General features: G+C 49.3%; 1 protein-coding gene across 6 annotated transcripts; it reads right to left on the bottom strand.

Annotated features, from left to right (window-relative positions):
- Nucleotides 1–821: 821 nt before the first annotated feature.
- Nucleotides 822–10,864, bottom strand: Hdgf (heparin binding growth factor). 6 transcript variants are annotated; one of them, XM_030252435.1, is made up of 7 exons: nt 10,240–10,864; nt 3,787–3,863; nt 3,503–3,641; nt 3,044–3,113; nt 2,717–2,902; nt 2,264–2,481; nt 822–2,052 (listed from the first exon to the last, which is right to left on the bottom strand). In XM_030252435.1, the coding sequence occupies exons 2-7, from the start codon at nt 3,791–3,793 to the stop codon at nt 2,046–2,048; spliced, it is 627 nt and encodes a 208-aa protein (XP_030108295.1). In that variant the 5' UTR covers nt 3,794–3,863; nt 10,240–10,864; the 3' UTR covers nt 822–2,045. The 6 variants fall into 6 exon arrangements, with proteins under 6 accessions (XP_030108295.1, XP_030108296.1, NP_001317980.1 ...); XM_030252436.1 differs by lacking the exon at nt 10,240–10,864 and adding an exon at nt 9,865–10,171; NM_001331051.1 differs by lacking the exon at nt 10,240–10,864 and adding an exon at nt 9,789–10,104.
- Between the last annotated feature and the right edge of the window lie 6,553 nt (nt 10,865–17,417).

Raw genomic sequence — 17,417 nt, 5'->3', positions numbered from 1 at the left:
TGCCTGAGTGCAGACACCAGTGGCACCACACACCTACGGGGGTTAGAAGTTCTATTCCAGGAAATCAGGCCTCTCCTTCCATATTCTAGAGGCAGATGATACACGACCAGGAGTCCCCTGTCTGCATTCCAACTAGCCTAGTAGTTCAACCAGCTTTTTTGGACTCAGGAATAGAACTCAGGTAATCTGACTTGTGTGGCAAGCACGAACTTCTGATCCTCCTGCTTCCATCTCCAGAGTATCGGCAATTTCTGCAAGTGGTGTGTGTGTGTGTGTGTGTGTGTGTGTGCACGCATGTGCGTGCATGGCTGGAGTGGGAGTAAAGTGTTCAGCATGGCCATTTTGTATAATAGCCCAAGCAGGCACTGAGCTTGCGATCCTCTGCCTTCCCATTGCTGGAAGTAGAGATTAGTGCTACCATACCTGGCTTAAAATATGTTAGACTATTTGCTGGTTAAAAGGCTCAACAGATCAGTTGCTGTTCTTGCATGGCTTGGGCTTGACTTGCCAAAACCCATACAAGAACTTAAAACCTCCAGTTCCAGGGGTCCTAATGGCCTCTTCTGACCTCCTCAGGTACCAGGCTTGCATGTGGTGCACATATATGTGGACAAAATACTTATAAAACATAGCTTAAAATGTATAAAAATATTTTAGAATCTCCAAGATGCTTGCAAGGGTAGACTGGATGATGTGGGCTTTGTAGGCCTGGTGAGGGAATGGAGGCTGAGGTCTCTGCCCCCAATCTGAGGAAGACATCTAGAGATTGTCTCTTTCCCTTTCTTCAGTTAACCCAGACACTTGAAAAGAATTAGTCAGAATCAGGATAGTAATCAGCGGCTTTATTTTCCTAGAACTCAAAATTTTCTATTATTCTCAGAGCTACACTTCCAAAGCTACAGTCAGCAATTTTTCTTCAGAGCCCAGAGGAGAGATGGGAGTAAAAGACAAGGAAGAGGGGCATGTAAGAAACCACTAGAAGAGGCTGGAGGACACTTTTCCCTGTATTCTTAGTGGGCTACAAACTGGATGTGAGAAAACACCAGAGACCAACTCTGGAAGAACATCAAAGCCCCATGTCCAAAGAGAAAGCCAACCCGGTCAGAGGCGAGCCTCCCTCCTAGCGCACCTCAAAAAACGGGTCAGCAGTGGGGAGAAAGGAGCAGAGAGAGGAACACACAAAGGGGCGGGGCAACTTTTTTCCTTTTTTTCTTCTTTTGTGGGTTGGGTTTTTTTTTTCTTTTTTGGTAATTTTCTTTTATTAAAAACATTTCCTAAAAAAAAAATGGTCTTTTCCTTTATGTCTGGGTGAAATATCTGACTACAGGCTGGCCTCAAGCATTGGGAAGTAGATGAAGGCAGCAGGTCTCCCCAGGTTATCATTTCTGCCCTGAGATCTAAAGAGACATTTCCTCAATGCAAATCAGTTGATTCTTCAGCTCTTAGCTCCCTCCAGGTCCTAGGCCCAAACTTGGAAACTCCAAAGTCTAGATGTTAAACTACAATTCCTTGAACCCTGGGGTCAGGGGGATAAGTGTTCCCAAAAATCAACAAGGATTTATGGATGGATGGTAGCCTCTCTCCCACAGTGTCCTGTTTCTTGAATGTAGGCAGATGGGAAAATAAGTGTGGGGGCTGGAGACAGGAGCTCAGGTAGACGATGCCATCCATGAACCCACACTCCTTTATATTCTTTCACCTCCACTCCTGCCCACTATCCACCCCAAAGGTCTAGAATGCCTGCAGCAGGGCAGAGGTGTCAAGAGGTGGAAACAGCAGCCTAGACCCCAGCAGAAACCCTGGGAAACAAGTGTAAAGAGATACAAGGCCTCATCTCATCCTGGGGCACAGGGTGTATGTAGGAAGGGAGCTGGAGGTGAGGGCCAAGACACTCTCCAGGAGTGGGCTTAGAGGAGAGAGTGAGTGAGGGAGTAGGGTAAATAGGGTGGGAAAGGGTTCCCAGTTTGCAGGCCATGGCCAGTTTCCCCAGTAGCACCCAGACAGCAGCAGGAACGGGGCAGGGGCTCCTCTTGAAACATTGGTGGCTACAGGCTGCAGGGGAGGGTGGGAGGGGAGAAGGGTTAATGGTGTGATCCTGGCCCGGCCTTACCCCAGCCAGTGCAGGTCTTTAGGGAGAGCCCACCCAGCCTCCAATAAGGCTGACCACTGCAGGCCATTCTCTACGTCCTCTTCTCCACCTCCTCCTCCTCCTCTCTGTTAGTAGCTAGGCCCTCCCAGCCCACTGCCAGGGAAGCTAGCTCACCTCTCATGATCTCTGACGCCCTGGGCTTCAGCCTCTTCCTTGGCAGCCTCTTCCTCTCCCTCTTCTTCCTCTGCAGGAGGTCCCTGGCCAGAGTCTGGCTCAGAGGGGGTGCTGTTCTTCTCCACCTCTACAGGCAGGGGCCTCTCACCCTCCAAGGCAGCTATCTCCTTGTCCTCCTCCTCATGGTCTCCTGACTCCTTGGGACGTTTAGGGGAGTCCTAAGCAGATATCAGAGGACATAAAGTGAGGCTAGAGACAGAACATTAATAGCTCATTTCCCTGTGCTTCCTTCCACTCCTGCTCAGGGTCTCTGGGTGACATTCACTGCCCCACTATCCTCTTCTATTCTCCGCTCTCAAATGGATTCCCAGAGACCAGGAGCTGGATTTATACTTCAGAGTTGGGCTGTAACACAGAGGCTCAAAGTGCCAAAGAGCACATGCTGGCATTTACCTCCAACACATCCCCTGCTCTCCTCTTCAGCGTGCCCTTTTCGTTCTTCTCCTTGGCTGGTTCATCGATCACCAGTTTCCCTTCTTCGTCGCTGCTGCCCTCTGCACTGCCCTTCTTATCACCGTCACCCTCATGGGCTTCGGGCTCCACCTCGGGCTCTGCCGCACAACTCTTTTTCTGGGAGGACTGTGGTGGAGACATCAGAGGCTGAGCGGTACCAGAGGCTAGCCCCTCCCAACCACCCCCTCCAACACTCACTCCTTCTTTTGCCCACCTTTCCCCCACCCCCACCCAGGTGCCCAGTCTCACAAGTGATTTGAGACCCACCTCTGTTGGATTAGCCCTGGGGTTAACCCACAGGCCGGGCAGGCAGGGCTCTGTGCAGGAGGGGGGAGGGCTGGAGCAGGAGGCAAAACCTCGGGTCAACTTCTCCCAAAGGGATCTGGGACCCGTTCCCCACAACCCCCGCTCCCCCTGCCCTCCCGCCTTGTCCTGCCCGGCTCACAAGAACCTCCTCTTGGAAGGCTGTGTCCTCTTACTAATGATGGGCCCAATAAAGGCCTGCCCCACTTACCGTCTCCAACCTGTTCTTGCCCTCAAAAACCATTGACAGTGGCCCCTAACTGTAAGTCACCCCACACCCCCTAGCCCCTCTTGCAGAAGTCCCATCTCTACCACCCCAAAGGCCCTGATATTCTAAAGATTAAGCATTGCCTCTGGGTGAGGCTCCTGGAGCCCACAACACACCTGCTATCCAGGGGGTTGCAGGAACAACTAACTGCTCACCTGGTAGCCAGAGGCCTTGACTGTAGGGTTGTTCTCGATCTCCCACAGCCCCTCGCTGAACCCTTTCCTCTTGTTGGGCTTGCCAAACTTCTCCTTGGATTCCTCATAAGGGAAGAGGTCTTTGGGGCCCAGGAATGCCCTGGATAGGAGATAGGAGACTGTGCTTTCAAGCCCTAAGATGCCCCCAAACTAAACAGCCAAACGTGAACAAGTGATATCATCACCCTGTCACCACACTCGTGTTCCCATGGTTACCACCTCCAGCCCACTGGCCCCTCACTCACGTCTCATGGGTCCCAAAAAAAAAGACTTGGTATTTGTTGGCTGTTGACTTCACTGCAGCCTCAGGCATCTCATCAATCTGGGACAAGAAAGGGAGAACAAATGTGAGCAGGAGTCCCAGGCTTTCCAGTCTGGGGCAGGGCCACCACCTATACATTTGTATAGAGCCTGACAGCAGGGCTCCAGAGACTACCCAATTTGTAAAATATTTCTAGTAGTACAATTTTTCCAAGTTGAGTTAAGATAGAAAAGCCCAACAAGCCCAAGACTAGTTCCCTCCCTTTTACCAGAGACTATCTTCCCCAATCTTGGCCAATTCCAAGACCAATGATGTCACTTCTTTATATATTGAGACAGTGCCTTGCTATGAAACCCAGGCTGGCTTCCAAATCAAGATCCTCCTGCCTCAGATACAGACCCATGCCAACATACCCATCACCAATTATGAGAAGTCAAGAAGTGCACTTTTCCTCTTCCAATGCCTTCTCATGATCAGGGCCCACTTCACTGGCCAGCTTGCCAACCTCAACCCTGCCATGCCACCATCATGCTGCCCAGAAACCATTTCTGACCTGTCAACCCCACCCCCACAACACACTGATAATATCTCTCCTTAACAGTTCCAATTTTTTCATTTTGGAGACAGGGTTTCTTTCTGTAACTCTGGTTGTTCTAGAGCTAGCTCTTTTTTAAAAAAAGATTTATTTTATGTATATGAGTGCTTTATCTGATGTACACCTTTGTGTCAGAATCGGGCATCAGACTCATTATTGATGGCTGTGAGCCAGCACGTGGTTCTGGGAATTGAACTAAGGTCCTCTGAAAGAGCAGTCAGTACTCTTAACCCCTGAGCCATCTCTCTAGCCCTATATCTAGCTCTTTAGACTAGATTGGCCTTGAACTCCATCTTCTGCCTCCTGAATACTGAGATTAAAGGTATGTGCCAACACTGCCCAACTACAGTTCCAATTTTACAAATACATCTTATTACTTGCTTGATATTCACATGGACTATCTGTACTAGAATGCGTGTGTGTTTGTTTGTGTTTGTGGTGGTGGGGAGGTCTTCACCATATAGTTTAGGCTAGTAGACTCATTCTTCAGTCTAAAGCAGTATCCACCACACCCGCTCAGGTCTGCTTTCATCTCCAACACACAGCAGAAATACAGTATTTGCTGAATGAGCCAGGCCTGATGGTACAGGTCTGAAATCTTAACAGGCAATGTGGTGCATGCCTTCAGTCTCAGCACTAGGGAGCAGATCCCTGGGTGAGTTCAAGGCCAGTCTGGTATACTTATGAGGACAGTGAGAACTACAAAGGGAGACCCCATCTGAAACTCTAAACAAACTACCAACCCCCCTACACCAAAATAAATCAGTAAATATGAAATCCTAAGCAATGTGAAGGCTGAGGGGGGAGGCTCATGAGCTCAGTTAGCCTGATTAACTTAACAAGATTTCACAGAAAAACAAATATTGAATCTATGGACATTAAAAGATTGCTCTGATTAAAATGACAAGAAAACAAACAAACAAAACCCTCTTCCTTGGCTCTAAAAGACTTCTGTGAACAACTATGAAATGAAAGCCAGTAAAATCAGTCAACTCATTTTACAGAGGAGACTGTGCCCTGAGAAGACATGCCTTTGCCAAGATAACATGGCACATTCTAATAAGGACCAGATTCAGGCCTAGTCTCCCTCAAGGGTAGAAGGGGGGAGGGGCTATTTTTATGTGTGTGGATGTTTTCCAGCATTACTTCTGTGCACCTCATGAGTGCCTGAGGAAGCCAGAAGAAGAGGGTCTTGGATCCCCTGAAACTGGAGTTACAAATGGTTGTGAGCTGCCGTCTGGGTGCTGGGAATAGAATCCCAGGTCCTTGGCAAGACCAGCCAGTACTCTTAACCACTGAGGCATCTTTTCGATCTAGGCCGAATTTCTTGAGGCAATCCCTTGCCCCAGGAGGAATTCTGCAGTAAAGGAAGCAAGTGCTGAGATCTAAGGTCAAGTTTGAAATCAACAGAGAGCAACTGGAAGTCCAGGCCATGCCAAGCTGTTGGGGTGAAAACTACAACTCCCAACAATCCTTGCAACAGCCCCGGATGCCCGCCCTTCTCCCAGAGGCCAAGTAGCCATGTTGACTGGGGCTGCAGACCCAGGCCTAAGAAGAAGACCAAAGCAGTAATTAGAGATAAAGGGTGCACTAAATGAACAGGGAAGCTGAGTGAGTAGAATGAGCTAAGTGGGCATGACTCGGAAGGCCACCTTGCCCCAGACTTGGAGGTCTTTGGGCTTCTGAGTCCCTCCCCCTTGCCCCGTGGCCTCTGGGGACTTCGGTCCAGCCCCGCCCCCTCAGAAGGCAAAACTCAACTAGGCCCAGCCCAACAATCAGGAGATGCTGGGGTGTGGGAACCTGATGGAAAGGCACGCAGTTCCCCAACAAACGTGTTCCCCATCACTATGACAACTCAACCCCGCCCCCGGGGCCACTCAGCAACTAGGAATGTGACCACCCCTCCCCCAGGCCTTCCATCTAGGATTGGGGAGGAGGGGACACTAAACAACGCACCCCACCCCCCCAGGCCCGTAGTCTGGCGTGCAGGTCCTGGGCTGTATTTGAAGCTAAGCTAGGACAGGAAGGCGGGTGGGGGTGGGGCAGGGAGGGGCAGGACAAGCTACCTGGCTCCAGTTCTCAGCCTCTTCTCAGAGGACATTAGCAAAAATAAAATAAGGACCTCTAGAGCCTAAGAGTTCCCAGGAGACAGTAGTTAAAAAGACTCTCTCCTGTAGGCCTCTCTGGGGTGAAAGGCCTGACACCTATGCCTGGAAGGGGTGGGGGGCTCAAACTAAAGTGTTGGAGAGCCCATACCTAAGCCAGGGTATTACTGTACATTTAATCTGGTAATACACGTGAAATGAAAAAAAGGAGAGGTGACTCCAAAAGAAAAGAGGTGGGGGAAGGGTTAGGCTTGAGGCTCTCCAAGATCACAGGCTGCAACAACTGGATATCCCCGCTTCCCACGGAGAGCAAACAGAATCTAAGCTGTGTGGCAGGAGACCCAGGAGGCCTCTAGCTGCCCAGAAACTGGACGTAATGAGACTCACCAGCTCCATCTGCCCTGCCAACTTCCTGCTACAGAAAGGCTGGGTGTGGGCAGATGAGCTTCTTCCTGAAGAGCTGAAGAGGCTCATTCCCTAACTATCCTAACCCTATTCATCTTACAGTAGAGGCATCAGGTAGGGTTGGGGGATGGGAGTGCTTTCCAGCCCCCTCCCCCACAAAACAGGAAAAGTCAATTATGTGGCAGCACCCCTTAAGCTATAAAGGAACTCTTTCCTGGCACTTGTTCTTCTAAGGTGAGGCTATTAAATCTCAAAGAAGGTCTCTACCTGAATCTGTCTCCTAGGTGGTGCCCTTTCTCTATATCCACAGTTACTAAACTCAGTGAGTCAAAGAAAAGTGAGTCAGATGTGCTGGTGACCCTACCACACTTCTTCCTCTAGCCAACTGGAGGGAGATTCTGAAACTTCTTAACCATTTGGGCTCACTCCTCTGCTTCTGCCTGCCTCCATCAGACAAGCTTCAAGCACTAGAAATCCTGTCCTGTTAAGGGTAGAATCCTTAGAAGCCATTTGAAGTGTTCAGAGGAGCAGGGTGAACTGAACACCAGGCCCACACCACTCAGAACCCAAACAGGCATTTAAGCTGGGCAGTGGTGGCGCACGCCTTTGATCCCAGTACTTGGGAGGCAGAGGCAGGCAGATTTCTGGGTTTGAGGCCAGCCTGGTCTCAGTTCTACAGAGAAACCCTGTCTCAAGGGGGAAATGAAGGGGGCTGGGGGAAGGTCAGGCATTAGGAAGGCTAAGGAAAGATAAGAACAAACTAACTTGGGCAGTGGTGGCGCACACACCTTTAATCCTAGCACTTGGGAGGCAGAGGCAGAAGGATTTCTGAGTTCAAGGCCAGCCTGGTCTACAAAATGAGTTCCAGGACAGCCAGGGCTACATAGAGAAACCCTGTCTCAAAAAAACAAAGAACATACTAACTGACCACCATTCCTAGGGTCAGACTGATTTGACCTAGGAAAACTGGAATGTCCAGGATAGCAGGCAGCTCAGAGATTTGGGCTAGGGAGTGTGCAAAGCCCAAGGGCAGAAAAGGTGAGGTGGCAGAGGGAAAAGGAAGGCTCTAGGATGCTCAGGAACTAGAAGAGTCCTCTCCAGGACTGGGGGAGGGGAATCTCAGGGCTAGGGCTGTTCACTGTTAACTGCCTGGAGATCCTTCAGGAAGTTAGGGAAGAAGAAGAAGAGAGAAGATGGATTCATAATACATTCTTCTAGTCAGGTCCTGCTATCAGGTAGCCCCTATGACTTCAATCTCCAACCCTGGACCCTTTCAGTCTTTTTCCTGAAGCCCATGTCCCCTAGCAGTCGCTAGGTACAAGTGGTGGCCTGCACAGTGGCTGGGGATTCTGGTTACACCCTGGAGCAGACTCCAGGCTTCCTCCTCCTCCGGACTCAGGAAAAGCTAAAACAGGTTCTAAGGAATTGGGGGTGGGGAAGACCACAACTCGGTTTTGTCCTTTTGGGAGTCAAGGGGAATGCCTTAGAGGTGATAGCCTGGTGTACCCCTGTTAAGTGTCACAATGAAGCCAAGTGTTGGGGTGTCTCTTTGAGACCCATTTACAACTTCAGCTCAAAAGTCCTGGCTTCAATAGAAAGAAATTGTCTCTCTCTCCTGCCCATCTCTCCTAGACACTCATAATGAAAAGAAATAATAGATGGTATATCTACTCCAAGGGCTATCCTCTACCCAAGGAACACCAAAATCAGAGGGACTTGTTCATGGGGCCCCAAAATCTCATGAAATAAGGCATACCAGAAGGTTCTGTAAATCAACATTCCATAACTACTTCTCTTTCCTCAGACATAGCTTACCTCTGAACTTTGTCTCACCCCCAGCAGGGAAAAGCAGTAGAAACCTGGGTCCAGCTCTTGCCCTCCCTACCAGTGCCTTGGCATCTGGACCAAGAAGCCAATGGATCAGAGGATGCAAGGTAATAAATTACATGAGTGTTTACATGACACACATATACAAAGCCTAGCTTCAGTCAGGCCCTCGAGGCCCTCTAAGCTTCTGGAAAGAGTCTGGCCTCTCTCTCTCTGCACTGCACTCCCAGGCCAGACCCAGGCCTTACTTGACCCATTTTAAAGTTTCAGTGAGCAAGGCTCAGGCAAGTAGGATTGAACACACTCCTTGGGATGGAGGGAGAGAGAGAGAATATGGAGGGCCACTTGAGTTTTCTCAAAGATCAAGGTGTCCTGACACCCTGAATAGGAACGAAGACAGCATGGAGCCTCAGAGTCGTACTGAGCCAGATGAACAGTCAGCCATACTGTAAAATTCACAAGGCAATCCTGCCTGAGACCCCTCCCTCCAGGCCTTTCTGCCCGAGGATTTCTTTTACACAAGTTCCACACCCTAAGGGGCTGAGTCATGCCCTCACTCGGTATCAAGGGCCCCCTCTACAATCGTTTTGAAAAATTCCCAGAAGCAACCCTCCCCCCAACACACACACACACACACACACACACACACACCTTTTCCTGGGAGGGAAGGTGATAAACACAGCAGGCTTTCTGCCCCACCCTCCCACCTGGCCAGGTGCTGGAATGGGGAAGGCCCTACTCTTGGCGGGTTCAAACAACCACATGGCTGACACCGGCCTCCCTGACTGGAGACGCTCACTAATGGGAAGCCGAGGAAACTCCAGCGTCCCACAATCCCCCACACCGCGCTAAGGTCGTCTGTACTGGATTTCCCAAAGCACACGGGGGCCCTGCTGCCTCCAGTTCCAAGTCTGAGCTGGAGGCATATGGAGGGATGTTCTTGTAGAGCTGGGGGCTAAATCGGTTATGGCAGAGTCACCAGGCCAGGCAAGACCATTTTTAAGTAAGTCGTCCCCAAACATTTCACGACCCTCCCAACTTCAGAGTTCCTACCAAAATGCTCCAAGAAAGTTTGTGAGTCGCCAACTCTACATCCACCTAACCCTCTGTGAACTGAGACCCCTCGCACCCGTTCGTCCAGCCAGAGAAACCTGAACTGGAGGCAACTATCAATGGAGACTCAGGGCTCAAGCGGGGCTCCGAGAAGGGGTTGGGATTCGCGGCGAAAGAAGCGACACACCATCGGGCCGCTCCCCCCCCCCCCCCCGCCACCGTGAGCCCGAAGCCTCGGCCGCTGTGACGGAGGGGTGAGGGCGAACTGAGCACGCGGCGCTGCCCGCCAGGTGCCGGCCGCGATCGCCTCCGTTATGTAAGCGGTGGTGGGCTCCCGCCAGCCAGAACAGGCCTGGCACCCCTGCCCCTACGCCCGCTCCGCGCTCGGCGGCCGTGCCCTCCCGAGCGTTATGCAACCCGCAGCAGGGCCCGCGACGGCCGCGCCACTCACCCGGGCCGGCCAGTGTGGGTATCCTTTCATCTTCGCAAACACCAGGTCTCCGCACTTGTACTCTTTCTGCCGGTTGGATCGCGACATGGCGGGGCCGCGGGCGCCCCGGGCTCCGCGCCGAGCCGGGAAGCGCGAGCCCAAGTTTGCGCGTGCGGCGGTTGCGGCGCCGCTGCGCTCCGGCCCTCGCGCGGCCCCCGCCTCGATGCCGGCCCCCGACGCGAGCTCCGGGGCAGCCACGGCGTCTGCGCCCGCGCGCCGCTCGGACAGGGCCGGGCGCGGTGGGCAACACACGGCTCCGGGAGCGCTAGCTCGTGTGGTTGTTTGTGTTTGAAATTCAATTGCTCCCTCCTCGGCGCGAGCGAGGCCGCTTCCTCCACCCCCCGCGGCCCACTCCTCCCCTCGCGCTCCCGCCCGCGGCGGTTCGATGCGCGCAGCCAATCGACGCCTACAGCCTGCCCCGGCCTCACACCCAACCTGGAGGCCGCCAGGCGGGGCTCAGAGGCACAGGCTTGAAGAGCCGAGTGCCGAGCGCGCCGAGCGGGCTTTGTGTGCGGGCGGGTGGTGGGTGCCAGCCCAAAAGGAGCTGGCGCCCGCTGGACAGGCTGCACGTGCCCCTCCCCGGGCTCCTCTGAATGCCCTGGCCAGGCGGGGCCTACTGTGGCCTGCCTTGCGCTCTGTCCCCCCTACCACGTGCCATGTCCCAACCCACGTATTTGCTCTGCGCCTCTGACTTCTAACTAGTTAGACCGCCAAGGCAAGAGGTGTACCCCACACACTCCACGTGCTTCTGTTGGTGGCGGTATAAGAGTTCGAGTCCTACCATTTCAGTCTACTCTAAATTAACAGCTGTATCTGGACTATCACCAATTACCCTCACTAGAATAAGGAGGTCCTAAACGATAAAGACAGTTGGATACCACTAAATCTAGTTTGGAGATATATAGTATTAATTTGAAGACTGTATTTGGCCTGGGTTATATTCTAAGGAATGATGTGCGCAAAACTTGATCTCAGATCTCAAACCAAACAAGATTTTGTTGTAATTACATCTCTGTGCAATGGGTTTTTTGTTGTTTATATCTAATTGTTTTATATCTTATTTTTATTGAGACAGTCTTTTTTTTTTATTTTTTTTTATTTTTCAAGACAGGGTTTCTCTGTGCAGTCCTGGCTGTCCTGGAACTCACTCTGACTGACCTCAAACTCAGAAATCCGCCTGCCTCTGCCTCCCAAGTGCTGGGATTACAGAAGTGTGCCACCACTGCCGGGGGAGACAGTCTTAGTATGTAGCCCTGGCTGGCTGGCCTGCATACTCTCTTTTTAAAGAGATTTGAAGGTTTCTGGTTTTTGTTTGTTTGTTTTTGGTTTTTCAAGGCAGGGTTTCTCTGTGTAGCCCTGGCTGTCCTGAAACTCATGTAGACCAGGCTGGCCTCAAACTCAGAGATCCACTTGCCTCTCCCTCTTAAACGGGTGCACCACCACTGCCCAGCAGATTTGAAGGTTTTTTTTAATATTTATTTATTCATTTATTATTTGTAAGACACTGTAGCTGTCTTCAGACACTCCAGAAGAGGGCCTCAGATTTCATTAGGGATGGTTGTGAGCCACCATGTATGAGTTCAAATGGTCCACAAACAGCTGGGATTTGAACTCAGGACCATTGGAAGAGCAGTAGGCACTCTTAACCACTGAGCCATCTCACCAGCTCAGATTTGAAGTTTTTATTTGTGTTTGTGAATGCATGCTACATGTGTGGTGTGCAGAAGAGAGTGTCAGATCCCCTGAGGCTGGAGTCGCAGGTCATTGTGAGCCCATTCACATGGGTTCAGGGAACTGAACTTGAGTCTCCTGGAAGAGCAGCAACTGACCACCTCTTCAACCCTAATCACAAATTCTTTAAAAAGTTTAATGATGCCTGGCGTGGTGGCACACGCCTTTAACCCCAGCACTCAGGAGGCAGAGGCAGGCAGATTTCTGAGTTCAAGGCCAGCCTGGTCTACAAAGTGAGTTCCAGGACAGCCAGGGCTATACAGAGAAACCCTGTCTCGAAAAACCAAAAAAAAAAAAAAAAAAAAGTTTAATGAGTTTTTTTTTGTGTCCTATAAGTATGAAATTTTACATGTTTTTAAACTCAAATCATGCACATTCCAATTTAATTAAAACTGAGGGTCCTACCCTCTTCTCCACTTGGCTAAAAGGTATCAGTAAGACTTCTAAGTTATTATTACTTTAGTGTAGAATAGAGTTTATTTAGGGCATGGGGAGGGGAGTTGAGGGGGTAGTAGAGACAGAGAAAGGCAGAGTGGGTAGAGGAGTAGCCATGAATACGGAGGAGGGGTGGCGGGGGGGGGGGGGCAGAGAGGAAGAGCAAGAGCAACTTCTAAATTCTTGATGGGGCTGAGAATGGAACTCGGGTGATAGAGCAGGAAAGAGGCCTTAGATTTGATCCTCAGCTTCTCTCTCTCTCTCTCTCTCTCTCTCTCTCTCTCACACACACACACACACACACACACACAAAGAAAGTTTTCTGCTGGCAGCAGCCCTCCCGGCCCCTCCCTCAATGGCCCATGCAGACAGCACGCCACAAGCAGGTTCCTTTTGTTGCCATAAACCTTCCTGGCTTTGGCTGCAATTTAATATCCAGTCCTTACCTCCGCTCCCCCAGCTGCCCTGAGCCAAGCCAAGCACCTCAGAGGCTCAGTTACAGCATGAGCAGAAGCCTAGACCCTTGGGGAGTCAGGCTTCCCTTTGTTCTTTGCGACTGGGAATTCATAGAGAGCAGATTTTGTCAGGTTTGGGGGTGTATGCATTTCTAACAAGCTGTTAGACAGAGCAGCACCTGCAAACCGCCACCTTTGGAGCAGTAAGGCCTTAAGAAAGGGCAACTGACCTTATGATTTCTCTAGCATTCAGTTAAGACCTCATCTATAAATAAATAAACCTGTGACAAAGACCATCACAGGTATGTAAAAAAAAAATCCTCACACAGTAATTCTAACTGTATAGAGTCCTATTCACAGTTTCTAACCATACAGTGTCCTGTTCACAGTCTCTTTAAAGTGCCAGCATGTCCCAAGATTGTGATCACTTAAAAGGAAAATGAACATTTACCTAAGTAATAAAACTTTATTGATTCTCCTTTTTTGATATATTTTTTGTATACAAGTAAAACAGGGCTGGGGATTTAGTTCAGTTGGTAGAGCACTTGCCTGACATCTCGAGGCCTGGGTTTGATCTCCAGCGCCTCATAAACCTGGAATGGTGTAGAAGACCATGGTAGAGGAGCAGAAGTTCCAGGCCATCCCCAGAGACAGAGCAAGTTTGAGGCCATCCTGACATGCTTAAGATCCTGACTTAAAGAAGCGATGGGGGGCTGGGAGGTGGGGGTATGATAGAGAAATATGGAATCTTTTGGCTGAGCCAGGCTGTAGCTCTGTGCTTCCTGTTTGAAAACAGGCAAGTAATTAATTTATATTAAGTGAATATGAAATGTAAATATGCAAAATGTTGATTATTTCCCCAGAAATGTTTTTCTTAAGATTTATTTATTTATTTATTTATTTATTATATGTAAGTACACTGTAGCTGACTAAAGACACCACAGAAGAGAGCATCAGATCTCATTACCAATGGTTGTGAGCCACCATGTGGTTGCTGGAATTTGAACTCAGGACCTTCAGAAGAGCAGTCAGTGCTCTTAACCTCTGAGCCATCTCTCCAGCCACCCCCAGAAATGTTTTTAAATGAATGTGTCAAATAAGAAAGAAAGGCTACGTGTTCTTTGCTCTTTGCTGGATTATGCTTAAACACACCTAGGATTGTTTGCTTTAGCATAAGCTTTCTGGTTTCATTTTGAGGATTTGATGATTTGAAATACTGTGTTGATAAATTGACTTTCAGTGTATACACACATATTTAACTTACTTAATGAGCTTCTAGATGCACAAAAAAAAAAAAAAAAAAAAAAAAAACCTAAATCTATACCTGATTTCATCTTTAAGTTCTGGCCCCCCCAAAAAGTTTTTTTTTTTTTTTTGATTTTTCAAGACAGGGTTTCTCTATATAGCCCTGGCTGTCCTGGAACTCAGTCTGTAGACCAGGGTGGCCTCAAACTCAAAAATCTGCCTGCCTCTGCCTCCCAAGTGCTGGGATTAAAGGCCTGTGCCACCAAGCCCAGCTCCAAAAAGTTTTAATATCATTTTTAAATTGATGGCATATCCCAGATCCCCAAATCTTTTCCACATATGACCTGGAGTTGTAGCCATCTTCTGAAAACCAATGACTTCACCATAGTCACCCACAATCACACCAATAATTTCAATCCTTGGCTTAGGTGACGATTTCATTCTCCCCCCCCCCCCCCCCCCCGAGACAGGGTTTCTCTGCATAGTCCTGGCTGTCCTGGAACTCACTCTGTAGACCAGGCTGGCCTCAAACTCAGAAATCTGCCTGCCTCTGCCTCCCACATGCTGGGATTAAAGGTGTGCGCCACCACTACCTGGCAATTGAAGCATTATTTATGTCCGTCGTTTGCCATGTTACCAATAAGCACAGGTACCGTCTGAGGGTGCCAGTTCAATCCTGTGCTTGGACATGCTAGGCAAGCACTCTGCCAACTGAGCTCCAACCACAGGAGTGTGATGCTAACTGATTCCACTTAGTCGTCTTCTGTGGTAGCCTTGCTAGGTGATTTTCAAGAAAATTCAAGGGTGTGTGCATGTGTTTCTTTTGCATGCATTTTACCACAGCACACTCATTTACATTTCCTTTTCTTCTTAGCAATGTATATAAGACTCCTTCCTGTGAAGATGTGAAGGCCACCCATTCCCTGTTGTAGGTTGTTCCCCAGCCCCACTCGACTGGCACTGAGTGCTTTACTGTCTTTGGTGAACATCAATAATGTGGGTGTGAATAATACTGTACCTCTCCTTTCCCTCAGGAGTGAGACCCCCTGCCACTTTTCTCTCTACTTTGAACCTAGGAAAGGGTTGAGGCCTCTGCCATCAATCCTGCTCCCAGGAGCTTGCTGACAGTAGACCACAGAGGGCATGAAAGCCACCAGTCACCATCCTCAAGTTCCTCTGCTCTCCTTGTAATCCCTGGAGACTAAAGGACTGAGCTTTGGAGCTAGAGTCAGAAGTCGGTTGGCTTTGACATCTGGTTACACCCTTCACTTCTCCATTCAAGGGTGTTGCCACAGAGATACTGGGGACAGGAAGTGACAGGGGTCTGTGCCACCCCTACTGGACTGATAAGATTGTTAAACCCTGGTGGGCTCTCTGACTCCTCCTCAGAGATGATAACCTCTTCTGTTGTCAGGCACTGCTGCAGAAAGCTGATTGTAGTTTCTGTTGAGGACAGATGGCAGTGGTGGCTACTGAAAGGCCATTTCTGCTACCTCACTTTGCCTGTGGGCTCAAGGGCTTGGTTCCTTTGCTTGGGCATTCATTCCTCCCACATCTTTCTTGGCTGCTGGAGGGCAGACCTTGGATGAGTGAGTGCTGGGCCTTGGGTGGGACAGCAGGGTGTGGTAATGCACACCTTTAATACCAGCATTTGGGAGGCTGCAGAAGGTAGATCTTTGTGAATTCCAGGCCAGTCTAGTCCTTAGTGTGAGTTTCAGGCCAGCCAGGGCTACATAATGAGAACTTTGTCTCAAACAAACAAGCAAACAGGAGGAAGGGGATAGTTGGGTGCCAGAACTGTAATGAGCATAAAGAGACTGCTCTTCAGCTCCATCCTGCTGGTCACCTGGGCACATTCTGTCCTTGCCCTGCCCCAGTGGGCCAATGTGGAAGCTTACATTATTTATTATTGCATTTATTTATTATGCCATTAGAGATGGAACCCAAGATTTTTTTTTTTTAAATAAGGAAACTGGGAAAGCAAAGGTAGGCAAATCTTTTGAGTTCTGAGCTCAAGGCCAGCTTGGTCTATAGAGTGAGTTTCAGGACAGCTAAGGCAACACAGAGAAACCTTGTCTTGAAAACAACAACAACAACAAAAGGGGGCCGGAGAGATGGCTCAGTGGTTAAGAGCACTGACTGTTCTTCCAGAAGTTCTGAGTTCAAGTCCCAGCAATCACATGGTGGCTCACAACCATCTGGAATGGGATCCTATGCCTCTTCTGGTGTGTCTGAAGATAGCTACAGTGTACTCATATAAATAAAGTAAATTGAAAAAGAAAGAAATTGGGCTGGTGAGATGGTTCAGTGGGTAAGAGCACCCGACTGCTCTTCCAGACTGCTCTCCCGAAGGTCCGGAGTTCAAATCCCAGCAACCACATGGTGGCTCACAACCATCCGTAACGAGATCTGACTGCCTCTTCTGGAGTGTCTGAAGACAGCTACAGTGTACTTACATATTAATAAATAAATCTTTAAAAAAAAAAAAAGAAAGAAAAAAGAAAAGGAAAGAAATTAAGGACAGAAGGAAAAAATAAGAAACTGGCAGTATGAAATAAAAGGTAACTAGAGACATGAAGATATTATTTATTTTTATTAGATGTTTTATGGGTGTTTGCCTGCATGCATGTCTCTATGCACCACATGCATGCAGTGCCCATGGAGTTCAGAAATGGGCATCATATCCCCTGGAACAGGAGTTGCAGACAGTTATTAGAGGCCATGAGGATTCAGGGATCAAACCCTAGGCCTGTCTGAAAGAACAGCCAGTACCCTTAACCACGGAGCCATCTTTCCAGCGCCAAAACCCAGGTCCTTATGATGCTGAGAAAATGTGCTGTCATTGAGGTAGCCCAGTCTGACATTTTTATTCCAATGATGCATACAGTGAGACATGGTGTCCCAAACCTCGAATGCCAACTCTAGGGGCCTAGGCTAGAAGGTCACAAGTTCATGATCAGCCTGGGCTACACAGCAAGACCTTTCCTCAACAACAGCATCAACAGCAAAAGGTAAAGGCAGAGACTTGTGTGCTTTTGGGAAACACAGTTCCATGAAACTGTAATCTAAATTCCTCTATGTCCTCTCTCCAGAGACAACATTCCCATTTACCATTCAAAGTATTAGAATGTTTGCTGACTTACCACCATCTCACTAAACAGTGTGTTTTATGGCTATCCTTGAGTTGTTCAATCTTAGGCATCAGCTGTGGGCTAAATTAGGCTAAACCTGTGGGAGATTGCTGGCTGGTTTCATGTCAACTTGACACAAGTA

The sequence above is a fragment of the Mus musculus genome, chromosome 3 (genome assembly GCF_000001635.26).
Source record: "Mus musculus strain C57BL/6J chromosome 3, GRCm38.p6 C57BL/6J".
Lineage (NCBI taxonomy): Eukaryota > Metazoa > Chordata > Mammalia > Rodentia > Muridae > Mus > Mus musculus.
Note: the sequence above shows the minus strand (reverse complement) of the source record. Positions and strands in the feature narration are given on the sequence as shown.

What these genes read in the sequence shown, in the direction of transcription:
- Hdgf (NM_008231.4), bottom strand. Translation starts at nt 10,326, where the DNA reads ATGTCGCGATCCAACCGGCAGAAAGAGTACAAGTGCGGAGACCTGGTG. An exon ending in ACCCACACTGGCCGGCCCGG is followed by an intron (nt 3,864 to 10,239) that starts GTGAGTGGCGCG and finishes TTCTTGTCCCAG; the next exon opens with ATTGATGAGATGCCTGAGGC. An exon ending in GAGCAGGGGATGTGTTGGAG is followed by an intron (nt 2,482 to 2,716) that starts GTAAATGCCAGC and finishes ATATCTGCTTAG; the next exon opens with GACTCCCCTAAACGTCCCAA.